The 19,121-nt window shown below is 37.0% G+C and overlaps 1 protein-coding gene across 2 annotated transcripts in view; it reads left to right on the top strand.

Moving 5' to 3' along the window:
* The first annotated feature begins 8,360 nt into the window (after nucleotides 1–8,360).
* The window catches only part of LOC108986827, a 29,152-nt gene continuing 18,391 nt past the window's right edge, over nucleotides 8,361–19,121 (top strand). Inside the window, exons 1-8 of one of the 2 annotated variants that reach the window (XM_035693412.1) lie at nucleotides 8,361–8,559; nucleotides 8,744–8,813; nucleotides 12,194–12,730; nucleotides 13,599–13,693; nucleotides 13,866–13,940; nucleotides 14,036–14,197; nucleotides 14,284–14,362; nucleotides 14,482–14,636. In XM_035693412.1, the coding sequence (XP_035549305.1) occupies nucleotides 12,196–12,730; nucleotides 13,599–13,693; nucleotides 13,866–13,940; nucleotides 14,036–14,197; nucleotides 14,284–14,362; nucleotides 14,482–14,636 (1,101 nt within the window). In that variant the 5' untranslated portion in view covers nucleotides 8,361–8,559; nucleotides 8,744–8,813; nucleotides 12,194–12,195. Of the gene's footprint in view, nucleotides 8,560–8,715; nucleotides 8,814–12,193; nucleotides 12,731–13,598; nucleotides 13,694–13,865; nucleotides 13,941–14,035; nucleotides 14,198–14,283; nucleotides 14,363–14,481; nucleotides 14,637–19,121 lie in introns of both variants that reach the window. The other variant, XM_018959594.2, reaches the window with a different exon arrangement.

The following is a 19,121-nucleotide window of genomic DNA, read 5'->3' as shown; positions in this document are numbered from 1 at the left end:
GAGAAATACCGTGAAAACAAACATGACATGTAATAACCGGCCATAAGGCCTGGCCCAAGCCCACGACATTTCATAAATTGAAGCCCCAGACGCTGTCGTTTATGTGAGTGACTTTCCCCATACTTTTTCTTTTCTTCTTCTCCCCGTAACTACCATGATTTCTCCATTCCTATGCAGTTTATTTTTTCGTTCCTTCCTCATTTCCAAACCTCCCAACCGATCACTCTCCCTCTCTTTCTCTCTAAAGTGCAAACCTCTCATATCCTTTCTCTCTTGCGATTTTCAGTGATTTTGGTGCACCCAAGTTTCGATTTCTGAAATTAACCAAGGTTAGCTTTTCTCTCTCTCTCCCTCTATTCTTCCCTATATTTTTTCTTTTCAGTAGATTTGAGATTTTAGATGTTTGTATCTGATCACAAATTTTTGGGCTGCATTTCACTATCTGATCTCACTCTCATTTTTTTTACCTCTATCTCACTCTCACATAGAATCTTAGTCCCTCGCATGCACACACTCAAGCTCTCATAAACTCTATTTTTTACCCAGCCATACGCACACTTTAACCACACACTCATTTTATTTTCACAGTGTATTTTTCCCTTCATCGAGCAGTGCCTCCCTTGTGTTTGTCAGTTGTTGTCATAGAGTCCAACGCCGGTAAGCCACGTTACTCTCTTCTTCTCTTTTATTTATCACTGAGTAAAAGGGAGATTTTATGTGATTTTAAGTTTGGCTATTTTAATTATTTATGTTAAAGTGTGGTGTTTTGGGTTTATATGTGTGGCGTATGGAAGTGATTGATGGCTGCTCGGGGTGGTTTATTGACTGTGCGTACAATGGGTGTTTTGAGCTAGTTGTGTTGGGTGTATTATGAGTGGCGCAGAGACCTAAGTCTTGAAATGTTGAATGATTAAAAGTATATGATGGTTGCACTAAAGTTTTATATTGAAGGTTGAAGTTGATGTGTTGTTTGTGTTATGTTTTAAACATAGGAGTTGTTGTTGTTGGTTTTGAAGATGTTTTATGGTTGGTTTGATGTTGATAAAAAGCGGCTGTATGGGTTGAGTTTGGCTATTGGGTGGAGATGTTAGTGGCTGTATTAGGGTTTAAATGCTAATGGTTCGAGGAGGGGATTGTTTGGGTTTAATTTTAGGTTAGTTATTGTGTTAAAATGGACTGTTTTGGATTATTACACAATTAATAGTAGCTTTCTAGATTGATTTATTAAATGTTGGGTATATGTTTTGTTTAGGTGGTGTTACTACTAGAGTTCCGACTCAAGGCATTGATAATACACAGAAGTCAGGTAATCGATTGTTCATATACTAGTTTTGTATAAAAGAAATGAAATGAGATTAACTTTGAAAATAAGCATGTTTGTTTTTTAAAAGAAATCTGAAAACGACCTCAGATGTTTATTCTGCATATGCATAAATTCTATATAAGAGAAAATATTTTGTCATGACTAGTGTAGACATGAGTTAATTTTGTGCATTCTTTTCTGAATTATGTAATATGAGCGAATATGAAAATCAAGTTTTTGCTATGAATAAATGAAAATGTTTTGAATTCTGTTTATTTTGAACATGTGAAATGATTTGAAGTTATTCAGTATTTTGTTTTGATATGATGTGTCATCTGAAAACTTTGGTATGAAGTTCTGATTCTGTATATGAATGTGACCTGATTCCGATGATGTTTCGTTCTGTTTCTGTTAAGGCCCAGTCACGGGTATAATGGTAGTTTATAACCCTACCACGGGGGTGAAATATGGAATACGGCCCAGCTACGGGTATAAGGGTATAATGGTGGTTTATAACCCTACCACGGGGGTGAAACATGGTATACAACCTAGCCACGGGTATAATGGTTGTTTATAATCCTACCACGGGGGTGAAACATGGAATACAGCCCAACCACGGGTATAATGGTGGTTTATAACCCTACCACAGGGGTGAAACATGGTATACGGCCCAGCCACGGGTATAATGGTGGTTTATAACCCTACCACGGGGGTGAAGCATGGTATACGACCCAGCCACGGGTATAATGGTGGTTTATAACCCTACCACGGAGGTGAAACATGGTATACGATCCATCTACGGGTATAATGGTGGTTTATAACCCTACCACGAGGGTTAAACATAGTATTTATCCTGATGTGATGCTATGAGATGATATGAATATAATGTTTCAGTTTGGATATGTCAAATAATTTTCTTTTTGGGAATAAGTTTGTCTTTATGGAAATTTCGCTCTAACGTTTTTGTATCAAGTTTTGTTTATGCATTTCTGAAAGTAAATAATTTGTTTGCATACCAAACGTTATAAATACTCATGTTTACATGTTAGTATATGCTCTCTGCTTGCTGAGTTGTTGATAACTCACCTCTTAATTTTCATAATATTTTCAGATGACATTCATGGTTCAGCTGAGAATCAGTGTTAGAGTTTGTAGACAAGATTAGATGTGAATAGTTATTGGGTATCTCGTGGTATTAGTGCTGCTGTTGGATGTTATTTATTTATTAAGTTGATTTCAATGGATTTTAGACTGTTTATTGAGATTTATGTCAATTTTATTTTATTCTAGTTTGTTATTTGAGACATGAAGAAGAGTTGATATTTTATTTGGGTTGTTGGATTAAGGATTTGATATGGGAATATATATATGGTTTATTAATTTGAAGTATTTACGGTTGATTTGAAGTTTTGAAAGTATATATTCTTGGATTTGGAAATACATTAGTATTGTTGGAGTTGATTATCAGGTTATATGAGTTAACTCTTTGGACCCTCGGGGTCGAGGCATTACATGACACTAGGAACATTCTTCCCAAGCCTGTTATGAAACTTTAACCAACAACTCAAAACAATACAAAACCTTAAATATACAATTCCTAAACGACATTCTAAACTCATAAAGAAGGCAAACCCGCTTTATCAACACCAAAAATTCCTTCTAAAGGAGTTGGCAACCCCACAGAATCCATCCAGAGGCAAGAAACTCCCTCAACACCCAACTTCGCCAAGTCATCGGCCATCGCATTCCCTTCTCTAAAAACATGTTGTACTATGTAAGTTATCGAATGTAACATTAAAAGAATCTCCTCCTAAAAGTCTTCAAGATACAAAAGACCAAACTTACACTCACGCAACCAATTCACTAAAATCTTGGAATCTATTTTCAGTTCCACATACGGCATACCCACTAGCTTGCAATACCGAAGACCACGGACTAAAGCCATTAATTCAGCACTATAATTGGTGCCGTCTGCAATCTCAGCTGCATAAGCTAGAACGAGGGCCCATTTCTCATCTCGTATGACACCTCCAACACCTGATCTTTCGGGGTTGCCCAAGCTACATCCATCTGTATTAAGTTTGCACCAACCATCTCTCGGTTTCTGCCAAACAATCAGCCTAGCTTCTTTCTATTTCTTATGCTTAATAGGCACTTCTAATTCAGACAATATTGCATGATCAAACTCATTCCAAGTCACTGATGTCTTGAGCTTTAAACCCACCCAAGAAATACAGTATAATACATGTTGCCAAAGAGCCTCTTTCGAATCGACAACAACCTTCATTCGTTTTTTGCATCTCCAAAACCAAAGTTGCTAGGTAATAGTAGAAGGAATAAGCCTAAGCAACATCCCACAAGAGGATGATTTTTTCACCCTGTCAAACCATAAACAAATTCTCTATTTCCATGATGGAAACAAAACCCATACCCAACTGAGTAGATATTTTCCTCCAAATATATTGAGCCATGTCTCCTCTTGCCAAAACGTGCTTAAGATCTTCATAGGCTCCGAAGTCATAACACACATTTTGAGACAATCGACAGCCCCACTTTACGCAACTTGTCATCCACAGAAAGACCTCCATGAAAGGTCTACCACATAGTCATAGAAATATTTTTAGGAAGTCCAGGATTCCAGATCCAATTAGTCCAAGGTAACTCCGATCCCCTCATTCTCGTATTCTCCCAAGCATTTTTCACAGAAAAACCCCCATATGTTTTCCCCATCCATATTAATTTATCCATACCTTGTCAACTATTACCCAGATGCATGAACACTTCCAGGGCCATTTTCCTCCCTAATAAACTTGTAAATAAATTATCATTCCAACCAATCTCTGACTTGCATTCTTTTAGAGACAACAAAGGCCTAACAATATCTACATACGTATGGCCCAGAGGCTCTAAAGGAGACCACTTATCCCACCATAAAAACACGTCCCCATCATTAAACCCCATCTTAAATGATGTAATACCTTAGGAATGCATCTCATCACCATACGCCAAAAACCAGTGCTCCTCGTAGGATTTATCAAGGAAATATGATTCTCTTTTATGTACTTAGCTCGGAAAAATGAAGCCTATAATGACTTTTTAGCTATAACTTTCCACATAAATTTCATATTTAACGCTTTTTGAACCTCACATAACTTCCTTAAGCCAACTTCCCCCTCCTGATTCGGTTTGCAAATTTTGTCCCAAGCCATTTTTTTTTTTTTTTTTGCTTCCCATTTTCCATTCCCCGGAAAAAAGAGCTAAATGTCCTATTCAAGAACTCAATTGTCGACTTTGGAATAGGAATGATCAATAACAAATGGACCGCAACACTAGATAGAACATGCCTTAACAAGATGAGCCTTGCTCCTTTTGACAACATCCGTGCCTTTCACCCTTCAATTTTCCTCTTAATTTTTTCCAATAAATCTGCCAACTGTCTATTTAACAATATGCTGGTAACAATGTGAACCTCTAAATATTTGAAAGGAAATGCACATTGCACAAACCCAGTAGCACGTACAATGGATCGTCTTCGCGGCCTCGTAATACGATCAGAAAAATAAATCGCCGACTTATCCTTATTTACAGCTTGGCCCGACCGTACCTCGTACTTCTTCAAACAATCCATGATTGACTTTAAAGATTTTTTTCCATCATTTGCAAATATAATCATATCATCTGCATATAAAAGGTGAGAAACTAGCGGTGCCCCCCCTCGGATGCAAAAACCTCCCAATTTACCCAGATTGAAACTTCTCCTTCAAAAGTTTTGATAGCATCTCCTTCACTAAAATAAACAAATACAGAGATAGAGGATCTCCTTGACGTAACCCCATTCCACCCTTATAAAATCCCTTCACCATTCCATTCATCACAACAGTATACCAGACAGGCGTCACACATTTTTTGTTAAGAAATGTGTAAGAATAAACCCAAATCCAAATCCATTTATATCAAACCCAAATCTATTTATATTAAACCCCAGATCCGTTTATTTCATTTCGTGATCTTATTGATTAATTCACAGCTTGTATCATATATTGACACCCCTAGTTTAAGCAGGTCAATTCTTCATGTTGTTTTTCTTATTGTTTTGGAATTATTTATTAGTATTTTTTTTTTAATTTCTTTTGAGATTTTTAATGTTTTTGTTTCTTAATATTTTGAAATTTTAGCAAAGACATTTTAGAAAAAATGAGTCATAAATATTTGAAAAAAATGTACTTGTTGACAATGAGAATTTTGGATTTTGATAGTTTGAAACCTAACTTGAAAAAATGTTATAGTTTGACGATCAAATTATTGATTTTTATACTTTTAACAGCAATTTATAATAAAAGAGTGATAGCTTAGGGGTGCAAAATGAAACTTTGCCTGAAAATGATTAGAAAGTATGAGAAATAGAAAAAGAGATGGAGAAGATCAAAGAAGGAAAGAGAGAAACTTTGAAGGCTACGTCTTTCTTATTCTCAATTTTTATTAAATATATATAACATATGTTCTTATTTATAGGTGAATGAAGCTAGAGAAAGGATGTAAATACAATAAATCAATGATACTAATTGATTTATTACATAATAAACTAAATATGATAGATAATAAGTCATATTACTATATATAAGATAGAATATTATGAATATATTATATCATAAGTATGGTAATATTCTAACATCCCTTCAAACTCAGGCTGATGATTAGGGGAGTAAGTTTACCAGCCTAGACTAGGAAACTAGACCGGTCGGTTTTGGTCCATATAAACTTAGACTTTCGATTTTAGGTCCAGTCTCAGGGTGTTGTTTTTTTGGACCAGACCAATCGAAGTATATACATAATTTTTTTTAATATTTTTTATAGTATTTGTATAAGTTAATTATGTAATTTTCATCTAATCTATCACCAATGACCATATGTATTTAGAGTTTGGATGTATTGCATTTTTCAATTTCATTTTCTCTATTTTTTGTTTTTAACTTTATTATGATGATTACTAATTCTCATGGATGGATATAGATAATTTTAATAATTTGTCTAACTTTTTTTAGGCTATTTTCAAGTACAAAATGTGAAATATAAAATAAAATAGTTGATATTAAAAAATGTAAAAATGCTAGGTTTTTTTTTTTTAGTAGGGCCGAAAATACACATTAGAAGTGATATGAGGTTTTTTCGATATTGGGCCCATTTTACACTAGCCCAGACCAAATTGGACTAAATGGACCGATCGAATCGATAGCTAACGGTCTGATCTGGTCTATAGGGATAGTCGGTCCGAAAAGAGGGTGGACCAAACTTTTCGGTCCAATCTAAAAACCCCCCTATCGACCGATTAGACAGAACTGATTACACTCCTAATGATGATGTGAAAACTCTATCTTGAGTTTGGAAATAAGAGCAGTCAGGTGGATGAGACTTAGGGATTCGACTAGCAACCTGACAAAAGGAGTCTCTGTGGCGCGTGGTGCAAGTGGACGACAAGAAGAAAACTTCAGGTGGTGTGTGGGAGCAAACCGAGGTACAAGATTGATGATAACAAGGAGGGCAACGATCTGTTAAGTACGTAAGAGGCCTTTGGAGGACATGTGGTGAATGAAAAAGAAACCAAATAACACATTGAGTATGTGACTTATCATGAACGATAAAAAAAAGCTGTGAAGACAATAGAAAATCGGTGTTGGCAAACCAATGTATGAGATTGATGATGAAAATGATGGTAGCAATCTGTTAAGTGCATAAGAAACTTCTAGAGGACATGTGGTGAACGAAATAAACTAAATAACATGTTGAATATAAGACTTATCACAAATGGAAAAAAAATTGTGACTTTGATGCCAAAATGCCAATGACAACTTGTACAGACGATTTGTGGTCTAATATGAAAAAGTCCAGATTGGAAAAATGACATAACTGCTATGTAAGGAATCGTACCTATCAAGTGCTAAAAGACTGTTAAACTAGACGTAGTGTGTTATGTAAATAGAAAATTGAAGAAACACGCCCGCTAACAAAAAGATTGAGCACGAATACAAACGATTCTATGAAAGATACCATGATTGGGTATTACCATGTAGAAAGTATGAAAAATAGAAAAAATATGGAGAAGAGAGAATGAGGGATAAAGACTTTGAAGTCTATGTCTTTCTTATTTATTTATAGGTGAACAAGGTTAGCGAAAGAATAAAAATACAATAAATCGATGATATTAATTAATTTACACAATAAATTAAATATGGTAGAAAATAAATCATACTACCACGCACAAGTTAAAGTAGTATGAATATATTCCATGAGTATGAGAATGGTAATATTTTAAATAAATGCTTTGGGTTTTGAATTTGGGACTAAAAAAATATTCCGAATGAGATTTTTTTTTTACCGAATGATTAAGAAAATACTATTAATGATATTGTGAATTTTTTTTAAAAATGTTTATAATAATTAAAAAAATATATGAAAAAAAATTATATTATTCAAAATATTTTATGAATCCCAAATTCGGGACCGTAGCAATACTCAATATTTTAACAAGATTATTGAAAATAAAGGGATGTATAAAATAGTAATAATCACGTAAGTATACACGTACAAATCTCAATCAACAAAAGTAAAACGTTCTCGCTATTTTGAGGTAAAGAAAGAAAAATCTACATGCAGAATAAATTTGCTCTAAAATAAGAAAAATAGTATTAATTTTTTTTTTTTATCATTTTAAAGAATTTGAAACATTAATGTTTTCAAAATAGACGTTTTATGGGACAAGTGAACAGTACACGTGTCCTGATTTTAAGAATCCAGTTTCAAGTTCCATTTGAAATTGGACTGAAACCAAATGAAATGGCCAGATCACTAGTTCTTTTGATAAAAGGGACACCCGTCTGAACATGTGAGGTGGAAATGTTTTTCTTAACTTTCTACAAAGGCACGTCAAAGACACCCTCTAATCAACTTCCGCCATGTCGGTTCCTCAAACCAAAAACTCCCACACGAGTTACCGTAACGCGTGGTTCTGGCTGCGCCTGAAAGTCTCGAACTCTGTCTTAGAATTTTTCGTCTTAGAAACTAACGAGGGCTTGTTTATCAAAACTAGTGGGCGTCCCGATCCATTTTCCTCCAAAACCCACAAATTTTCAGAAGATTTTCTTTTGCCTTTTGCCTTTTTTTTTTTCTTATTTTTTTCTTATTTTTTTTCCGCTTCATTTAGTTTCTTGTTTCACTTCGTTTCCCAGCAACCAAACAGGCCTAGTATTTATACACAAAAGGTATATATTTTTTTTCTTTTTGAAATGGTACTTATTTCACTGAATAATTTATGGTTCATTGGATAAGTACAACTATGTTCTATTTAAGTACGGTTGATCTGTGCTTATTTTTTTGTTTTTTGATTCTGATTAACTGTATTTTGTTGCTTCTCGTAGCTTGTAATTTCCAGGTGTTTATATGTAGGGGGAGCAGGTCAGGGTCTGCAAGCCCTATTTTCACTTCTGAGGGAACTTTGTAGTGGGATTTTTCATAGGTAAAATCCTCAACTTTCTCGCCTTTTTAATCATATTTTATTGTATTTGAGAATGATTATCGCTTTCTATGTGTTGAATACGTGATTAATATGCTTGTAGCATATCTCCATTGGTGATTCGTTTTATTCTGTAATTTCGTTTTGTTTGCTGGGTTAGATGGTTATGTGTGTATGGTGCACGTGTTGAGATGTTTTGAGTCTACAATGTGAACAGGATAGATGGGGTGCGGAAAGTTGGTCTAACTATAAATTCCAAATGGGTTGAGAAAATTGACAAGTGCTAGTCGAGTAGTTTTTGGCTTCTGGTTGTTAAGTTTGAGAATTCAGTTGGTGCAGTTTCTCTATGAGAACCAGTAGAGCATATTGATATACTCATGCTTGTGCCAAATTAAATGAATGTCTGAGAGGGGAAGATTTCAAAATGGTTTATGCGTTTCCTCTTGTTGTTGGAGGATACATAATCTAAAAGCACACGAAGGTAGGGCTGTTCACTGACCCGACCCGGAAAATAATAGTTCCGACCTGACCCGAAACGGGACCATCCCATTCAGGCATTTAACCGTTGGTCGATTACCCAACCCGACAGCAGATTCGGCAGAAAATGGGTACCCAATTTTTTTTTTTTTAAATTTTTTTAAAAATTTTTATTTTCTAGAAAAATTAGATATTCATCAATGAGGAATTCTGGGCATCAGCCCGTAGCCGCAGCACACCTGCGTGCTGTGTTTTTTTTTTTTTTTACACAATCCAGTGGAGTGTGTGGAGTGTGTGATAAATAGTAGGCTGATGTAAATATTTTTTCTTCATCAATTTATTTGTACTGTTTTTTCTTTTGAAAGAGGCGTGTGCTGGCAGCGTGGCCTAGTTCCTATCCTTTCAGGGCTATGGAAAGTGATGATTTCTTTTGTTCCTTTTTTTTTTTTTTTTATAAATATATCCAGCATAATTAATTCTCAAAAAGACTTGATTTGAGTCAAACCTGACATTGAATTCTCACAAGAAAATAAAAAGTAAAAATCCTGGGAGGTAGATGCTTTGGTGCAAAAACGCCGACATTATTATTGTCTTGATTTTTTGGAACCAGGCCAGAGAGATGCTCAGGCTATCATATGGGAAAGGAGGGGGGGATTGCAAGAGAAATTGGGAACTCTCTCTCCGTTGGAAAGGATGACAGAATTTTGAAGAAGAAATATGTGAAATGCTTTGAATCGAATCCAATCGCCTACAAAGTTGTCGTTGCTGAGCTAATGACCGAGTGTTTTTAAACGGGTATTGGCTAATAACCGAATTTTTTTAAACGAGTCGGGTAATTTCCGTTTCTGATTCGGAAGCTGTACGGGTTGGGTAATTTCGGTTCGGGTCGGGTCGATAAAATGGAAGTACAAAGTGGCCAGCTATTTTGTTCAGTCCTACACGAGGGTTCAGTTTAGTCCTTTTTCATTGTATACTAATCTTGTTTAGTAATGCTTAGTTATAATACAGTAGAAAGGGCAGATTGCTTAGTTGGTTTTAAGCACTTTTGGATGGAGAATTAGTGCTCACTTCTTATTGGTAGGAAATATTATAACCAGAATCTTTCGTTCACTTTTCATGTGTTTACCCCCAATTGTCCCAACTGTGAGTGCGTGCTGCTGTGCTTTTGTTTCATTTTTTTTTTTTATAGGTTACAGAACTTTTTCTCGATATGGCTATGCTTATGTTTCATGATTTGTAGTGTAGGTTGCTTCTTATGATCATACTTGTCTTTTGGAAACTTGACAGTACAACACCATTACCCCTCCCCCCCACCCCCAACAAAAAAAAAAAGTGTGCAGGTCCCCTTTCTAACTGTCACCAGATTTTCTTCTTGTAATTTACAATTTGTAAGTACAGGTAAAATTTTGAACAATCATTTCAATGTTTTTCTCCAAAGAAAAATCCATTAATAAATGACGAAACCAATTAGGTCTAAGCTATGGCTCAAACCTGACTTGAGGGAGCACCTGTGGCTTCCCGCCATCTAGGCTCCTCCCGTCCAGTTCCTAGTGGGTAGGGTATACCTATGGTCTTGCCCAGGTAGGGAAGCCCCACCTTTGGTTGCCCCCTCCTACCCATTTTTATCTAGCCAAAAAAAAAAAAAAAAAGGAAAAAAAAAAAAGAGAAAAGACAAACCCCATTAAATAGATGATAGGACTGGGCTAAGGCAGTAATCTTGACTGAGATTAGAACAAGCTTGAGTTCAACCTGTCTTGAATTATCAACAATAGTCAATCTTTTCTAATTTAAATCACATGCTTGATCGTAGAAATTTCATGAAGACAATTTTTAGCGCTGTCATTGCATTTCGATTCTGGTAAGTTTTTCTGTGCAGCATTTTGTGTTAGGGTTTGGAGCAGGTAACATTTCCTTTAGTAATGTATAATTGTGAGAAGTTACATTGGGTTTGTACAACCATTAAAGATCAGAATGCATTTTAGTGTAGACTTTACTCAAATGTAGTGCAAGGAAATATCTGACTGCCAAGTGAACTCAAACTGTAATGGCTAGAGCAAATTTGCTTGTGATTTGCTGAGTTTGGATCAAAATTATTGAGTCGTGACGCTTGGTTATTTTGAAAAAACTGAATGGAATTACTTATCAAAAAAAAAAAAAAAACTGAATGGAATTTGTTGGGGGTTGAAAAATATATCTATGTAGAGAGAGAGAGAGAGAGAGAGAGAGAGAGAGAGAGAGATGAAGTGAGAACTTTTGTGAAGAGGGAGAGAGATGGAGAACTTTTTTAGTGAAATATTCAACATACGATTTTAAAGGAATCACTGCCCCCAGAATAATCCATTTGGGAGTCTAAGGTTGAGATCTTGTCATATCAACATTATTATTCATCCAATACAACATTTATGAGGTTAGTATTTATCAGATTATCACATTTTAAACCTAACTTTTGCTAGTTATATTTTTCTCTTGTATAGATCCTCCGTACTGGGGTAATATCCCTTTTGATTGAATAAATTGTTATCTTACTAGTAAAGAATTGATAAATACTTTTGTTGTAAATTATCAACTATTTAATTCAAAAGCAATGGTTTAGATTTGAAGAAATCTACATGATAGAACTAGGCTTACTCATAAAAATTAGTAAAAAATTGTAATGGTGCTATTTGGAGGATCCTGATGTAAAAGTGAACTTTGCCTCTAATATTGTAACTAAATGGTCTCGATGCCCATTATTTGTTTTCTAAGGGTTTTTTGTGTGGTTGAATCCCTTGGAAACATAATGGTCTTGCACCCTGATTGCACTTTTTATGGACAACTACTTGTCAAAATAGAATAAGTTTGTTTTCCTTCCTGTAATCTAATTACTTGATATTTTATTTTCCATTGGGGATCTTGTCATCCATCAGTAATGGAAACACAAAGCCAGGTAGAAGAAGCAGAGGAGAGAAAGATGCTTCCGCCCACATCTGGAACTTTTGAAGATCGTGAAGACCTTATTAAATACGTTCGTGACTTTGGAGCTAATCAAGGATATGTGGTTACTATCAAGAAGTCTAGGAAGGATAGAAGAGTGATCCTTGGTTGTGATAGAGGAGGTGTTTATCGTAATAGGCGTAAGATTGATGAGAGTAAACGCAAGAGAAAAGCTAGTTCACGCCTTATAAATTGTCCTTTTGAAGCCATAGGTAAGAGGGAAGATGACGTCTGGGTGCTAACCATAAAAAATGGGGAACACAACCATGAACCATTAAAAGACATGTCAGAACATCCTTATAGTCGTCGCTTTACTGAGGAAGAAGTCAGGCAAATCAAACTTATGACAGAAGCTGGTATTAAACCTCGTCAAGTGCTTAAGACTCTCAAGCAAAGTAATCCAGAGCTGCAGTCAACACCAAGACATTTGTACAATCTCAAAGCTAAGATCCGCCAAGGAAATCTGTCAGGTCAGAAATTTACTTAAGCTTTTTAAATCAAATAGATCATGCAGAGGCTGTGATTTGTAGATTTGTGTGGAATGCATCATGCTGAATTGTAGGTTCTGTACTATCATGGCCTCATGATTGGAAAGTAGTGCCCAAATCTTTATTTTTATTTTTATTGGCACTCAGTGTCTAGGAATAGCGTCCCGACTAATTCCGGGGGTGCACGGGCCCTTGGCTAGGAGTTTCTCGCAAATGCACATCATGTAATTCAAGGAAAAAAATCCCCCAGTCTGATGGCCCCTAGAGATTGTTTGCACTCAAGGGAATTTGAATCTTAGACCTAGGGGGAGCATACCCCCAAGCCCAAGGCTTTTACCACTTGAGCCAACCCCTAGGGGTTAGTGCCCTAATATGGCCGTAGGTTTAATGAATATGATCCATGTTGGGGGATAGGTGTGGATTGATTAGGAATTAAACGGCAATATTCTTTTTTAATTGAAGGGAGTAACTTGCAAGTTCAGTGAAGCTAGATAAATGATTCATAGTACGCTAATTTTTTTCGAATGCCTACATTGATCGCACTGGTGGGACTTTTTTATGGAGGATCCAAGGTTCATCTTCTTCATTTTGGTTGCATAAACCAAACATGGGATTGGAGCTTCACTATTAGTGGTTATAGATATTAGGCTCTGTGTCTTTGAATGCTTAAAAAGCATGTGCATTTTAAATGACTAGTAGGCTTGAAAGTTGGCATTTTGTATAGTTAGGGTGAAATATTTGACTAGACAGGAAGTGAAAAATATCCCGAGGAAATCTCCTTTGCTCTACCCCAATAATTTTGTCAATTCAGTAGTTTGATAAAATTTAGTTGATAGAAAGTGTTTTGCAGAGAGAAGTTTTAAGTCATGGAGACCCAATAGATCTATGATTGTGGACTCAAATGCTGCTCCAACCGTAGGTTCAAAGCAAAACAACAACAAGCCGGTAAGTTCCAAAGTGAAAAGAAAATGGTGATGTGGATAGGTTTCCTTTTCTGTATCTGGTTTCTAGTTTTTTATTGGTATGTGTCTGGTTTCTAGTTGTATTTCCTCTCAGTTTCTTTCTGCTTTCCATTGAATGTATCGAAGAATTCAACTTATCTGAAATTTAAATGTAGTTGAAGGTTCCTAATTTTATTGGAGGAAAATTTGTGGATTCGCAGGGGAGTGCACTTATTGACGTTTTAAATCCTGTAAGCCCATAAACTTGTGTAGTCAAACTTTTATTTTCTTATTGATATAGTTGGTTCCATGAGCGGTGTTTTAATACCTTAGGTGTCTTAATTAGGCAACACAAGAGGTTGTTTCTCAAGTTCCTTTAACTACCTATGAAGAGTTCAAAGCTGCTGTTGCTGCAGCAGAGCAAGCTTTTCCTTTGTGGAAAAACACACCCAATGCCACTCGCCAACGGATAATGTTCAAGTTTCAGGAGCTCGTCCTTAGAGATATTGTGAGTTTATTGCAATTTGATTTGTTTGTTTACACTTTTGAACTTGTGTATTTTAATTTGGTTGACACAATATGTCTTATTCTCAGGATAAGCTTGCTATGAATATTACAATAGAACAGGGTAAGACGTTGAAGGGTGCACGAGGTGATGTGCTCCGTGGCCTAGGTTTGTCACTGCATACAAGTCTTGCAGTTTCTTTCCTCATTTAGCAACAATGATTTAAGCTCGGATCCATATGCTCATGATGAGCTCATGACCTCATTCCCTTTCTCTTTTGCTTGTAGAGGTGGTTGAACATGCTTGCGGGATGGCAACTCTGCAAATGGGGGAGTTTGTTCCAAATGCATCTAATGGTATTGATACATACTGCATTAGAGAACCACTTGGTGTTTGTGCAGGGATCTGTCCCTTTAACTTCCCTGCAATGATTCCCTTGTGGGTATGCCTGCAACTCATTTGGGGCTCTTTTATTTGGTCCTTTTTTGGTTTAATTAATGAACAAATTGATATCCACTGTTTTCTCTATGTTGCTATTGAAATGGAAGGGGTTGAAGTAGGTTAGAGATATTATTAAATATCTGTGACTAATTCATGCCCCTCCCTTCTTTGAATACTAGAACTGTTTATTTTATGGTATGTTCTAAAAGAGAGAGAACAGAAGTTGAATTAACTTCAGCAAAACTCGGAACTTGGAAATAGGACTCTAGATTGAGTAATTTTTATTATATAATGTGGAGATCCGGATAAATATGGAGATGGAGTAATTAGTGGTAGATATCGAGATATTTGTGAAGTAATTTATGGTAGATATTATTTAGGAAGTTTTTGGTTTTTTGTCAATTAGTTAGGCAGATTTCCTGCTCTTGTTTTAGGAAATTTTTTCCTCATTTGATATTTCTCTTGTATCTTAAATAGAGATCACTAGCATGTACAAAAATATACTGAAAGATTACTCTGATTTCATGGTATCAGAGCTAGGTTTAGAAAAACCTAGCTATCAATGGCGGAAACTGCCGTCAACGACAAAGGGTCGATGACCTATGAAACTCACGATAGTGAAACAAAAGCTATCTCCACCATGAGTTCAACTGGACTTGATAATTCATCCTTTCAACTCATGCTGGAGAAGCTGAATGAGAAGAATTTTCGTGAATGGGCCCAATCGATTAAGCTCATAATCGACGGCAAAGGAAAACTAGGATACCTTACCAGCGAGACAAAAAAGCCAGCCTCAACCGACTCTTCCTCCCTAAAAAAATGGAAGTTAGAAAATTCAATGGTGACTGCTTGGCTTGTAAATTCCATGAAGCCCTCCATCGGCAAGACCTATCTATTCTTGCCTTCGGCAAAAGATGTTTGGGACGACCCTGTCCGTGAAACATATTTTGATGTTGAAAACTCCTCCCAAATATTTGAGATTAAGACTCAGTTATGGCAGATGAGGCAAGGGGAGAGGGAGTTCACGGATTATTACATGGAGATGACAACCCTCTGGCAAGAACTCGATTTGAGTTTCGAAGAAGAATGAGAGTGAATTGGCGATAGTGTGCGATACAAAAAGCGACTTGAAAATGAAAGAGTTTTTGAATTTCTTGCAGGTCTTAACTGAGACTTGGATGACGTTCGCTGAAGAATTCTTGGCTGACGTCCCTGCCTTCAACATGCGAAGTCTTCTCGGAGGTGAGGCGAGAAGAAAATAGGTGTAAGGTGATGCTGAAGGAGATTGTATTTGCTGGACATACTGGACTTGAGATGTCTGCCTTGGTGTCTCGGGGCACTCTTGCTGGATCAGGTTCAAGACAACAGAAGGGACGTCCTTGGTGTGAGCATTGCCGAAAACTTTGACACACAAAAGACACCTGTTGGGAGATACACGAGAAACCATTTGATTGGAAACCAAGACAACAGTTGAAACCGTGGTTGCCAAGCTGCTGTTGATCATCAAGCCGAGCAACCTCAAGGGGACAAGAGCAAAAATCCCACTCCAAGCAGTGCATTCAACGCTGAACAGTTGGAGCAACTCTATAAAATGATTTCTACCCTTCATGCATTGGGTTAGTCCTCCACGAGTGTCCCTTCTGGTTCTTTAGCACACAGAGGTAATTCTTTGAAAGCCTTAAGTACCACCTCTCGGCACAAAACTCCTTGGATTTTTTATTCCGGTGCTTCTGATCATATGACTGATTTTTATCAACTTTTCTCCTTATACTCACCTTGTGCTGGAAATCTGAAAGTTAAAATTGCAGATGGTTCACTCTCATCTGTTGTAGGCAAAGGGAGTATCCAAATCTCTGACTCTATAAAACTAGAATCTGTTCTTCATGTCCCTAATTTATCATGCAATCTGTTATCCATTAGCCAGTTGACAAAAAATTTCAATTGCTCGGCTAAATTTCTGTCCTCTTAGGGTGCGTTTGGATGTTGAACTGAGTTGAATTGAGATGATAAAATATTGTTAGAATATTATTGTTCATTATTATTATTATTTTGGGATTTGAAAAAATTAAATTGTTTATTATATTTTGTGTTGGGATTTGAAAAAGTTATAATGAAGAGTTGAGATGAGTTTAGGTTCCAAACGAAGCCTTATTGTGTCTTTTAGGACCTATCATCGGTGAAGACGATTGGCAGTGCTAAGGAGTGTGAGGGGTTCTACTACTTTGAGGAGGCTAATGTGCGCGAACAACGTCAAATTGCTTTTTTTGATAAGTAAGAAACTTTATTGATTGAATGAAACTAGGCACAACCCATGTACACGGGAAGTATACAAAAGAGACACCTAATTACATTCTAGAAAGTTGAAAAGAAAGCAAGAACTCATGGGCATTCCCTCCCTTTAATACAATAACAACAAACCATTGAACTAAAGAAAATACAAAAAAACTCCATATTTCCCCCATAGTTCTCTCCTTGTTGTTGAAGCACCTTTCATTGCGCTCCATCCAAATACACCATAAAAGACACAAAGGAACCATCCTCCACGTCGTTGCTAGTTGGGAGCAATGATGCTTCCTATTCCAACTTGCTAAGAGATCCACCACACTTTTGGGCATGATCCAAGTCAACCCAGATTGACTGAAATACCTGCCCATAATTCCCTTGCCACCTCACAATGCAAAAAAAGATGCTCAATCGATTCGCCATTGCTTTTACACATGTAGCACCACTCCATCACAATCACACCACATTTCCTTAAATTATCAGCTGTCAAAATCTTTCCTAAAACTGCGGTACAAGTAAAAAAGGCAACTTTAGGGGGTACAAGGGACTCTCCAAATACCCTTCCAAGGAAACCCACTGGGCTGGTGTGCTGCCAGCACTTTATAGAAAGATTTAACTGAAAATTTTCTGCTCCTCGAGTGTTTCCACAACATTCAATCTCGCCCATTTCCTCCTATCTTCTTGGAATAAAGAAAGTTGTAAAAACCCGCTGTTTCATCCACCTCCCAATCCTGTGCGTTTCTGGATAAGATCATATTCCAATGTACATTACCGTTATTTTTGTTTAAGTCCCTATCAAAAAATGTACATTACCGTTAGCTCGACTCATTACATCCGAAACAGCGGCTTGCTGATTTGCCGCCAATCTGAATACTCCAAGGAAAACAGAAAATAAGGCTCTCTCACCACACCAGACATCAAACCAAAAGCTGATTCTTGTACCCTCTCCCACCTCAAAATCAGTGTGTTTTACGAACACCTTCCACCATTTTCTAATAAATTTCCAGAGGCTCACCCCATAAGTACTCCTACCCTCCTTGGAACACCAACCCCCCCAATCACAGCCATACTTCCGATCAATAACCAATCTCCATAGCGATTCCCCTTCCGATTGGAATCTTCGCGATTCCCTTTCCGATTGGAATCTCCATAGCCACTTCCCAATGAGAGCTTTATTAAAAAAGAATAAATTATGCACCCCCAAGCCTCCCATCTCCTTCAAGCAGCACACTTTTTGCCAGCTTACTAAGTGGAATTTCTGCTCTTCTCCCATGCCACCCCACAAGAAGGCCCTAAATAGTTTTTTGATCCGATTGGTCACACCCACCGTTAAAGGGAATAATGAGAGAAAGTATGTAGGAAGATTTGAGAGAGTACTTTTGATGAGAGTTAGTCTCCCCCCTTTTGATAGATAGAGCCACTTCCGACCCGCCAATCTTTTTTCTACATTTTCTACCACACCATCCCAAATATTTTTTGCTTTGAAAGAGGCTTCCAAAGGTAATCCGAGGTATTTCATAGGAAGAGAGGCCACTTTGCACTCTAACAACTCTGCTAGATGGTTGATATTATCTGCCTCTCCTATCGGGACCAATTCCGACTTTTCCAAATTCACCTTGAGCCTTGAAATGGCTTTAAAGCACAAAAGAACAACCCTTAAAGCTTGAAGCTGTCCACTGTTAGCATCACAAAAAATTAAGGTGTCATCCGCATACAACAAGTGGGAAATGGAAAACGCACGTGTTAGGATTACCCACTAAAAAACCAGCAATAAAACCTCCCCTTACCGTTGCCTCCAACATGCGACTCAGTGCCTCCATCACTAAACAAAGAGAAAAGGAGATAACGGATCCCCTTGTCTCAAGCCCCTCGAACTCTAAAAAAATCCACAGGGTTGGCCATTAACTAAAACAGAAAACTGAGCTATAGATGCACAATGTTTCACCCAACTACACCACCTATCACTGAAGCCACGCCTCAGCATATAAATCAGAAAATCCCAGCACACATGATCATAGGCCTTTTCCATATCCAGCTTGCATAAGACTCCCGGAATACCATCCCTCAACCGGCTGTCCAAGCACTCGTTCGCTACCAAAACTGAATCCAAAATTTGCCGGTCACATACAAAGTCATTTGGAGGCTTAGAAATGATTTTGTCCATCACCATGCTCATTCGATTAGCTAATATCTTCGAAATAAT

Source organism: Juglans regia, chromosome 8, assembly GCF_001411555.2.
Source record: "Juglans regia cultivar Chandler chromosome 8, Walnut 2.0, whole genome shotgun sequence".
NCBI classification, from domain to species: Eukaryota; Viridiplantae; Streptophyta; class Magnoliopsida; order Fagales; family Juglandaceae; genus Juglans; species Juglans regia.
Note: the sequence above shows the minus strand (reverse complement) of the source record. Positions and strands in the feature narration are given on the sequence as shown.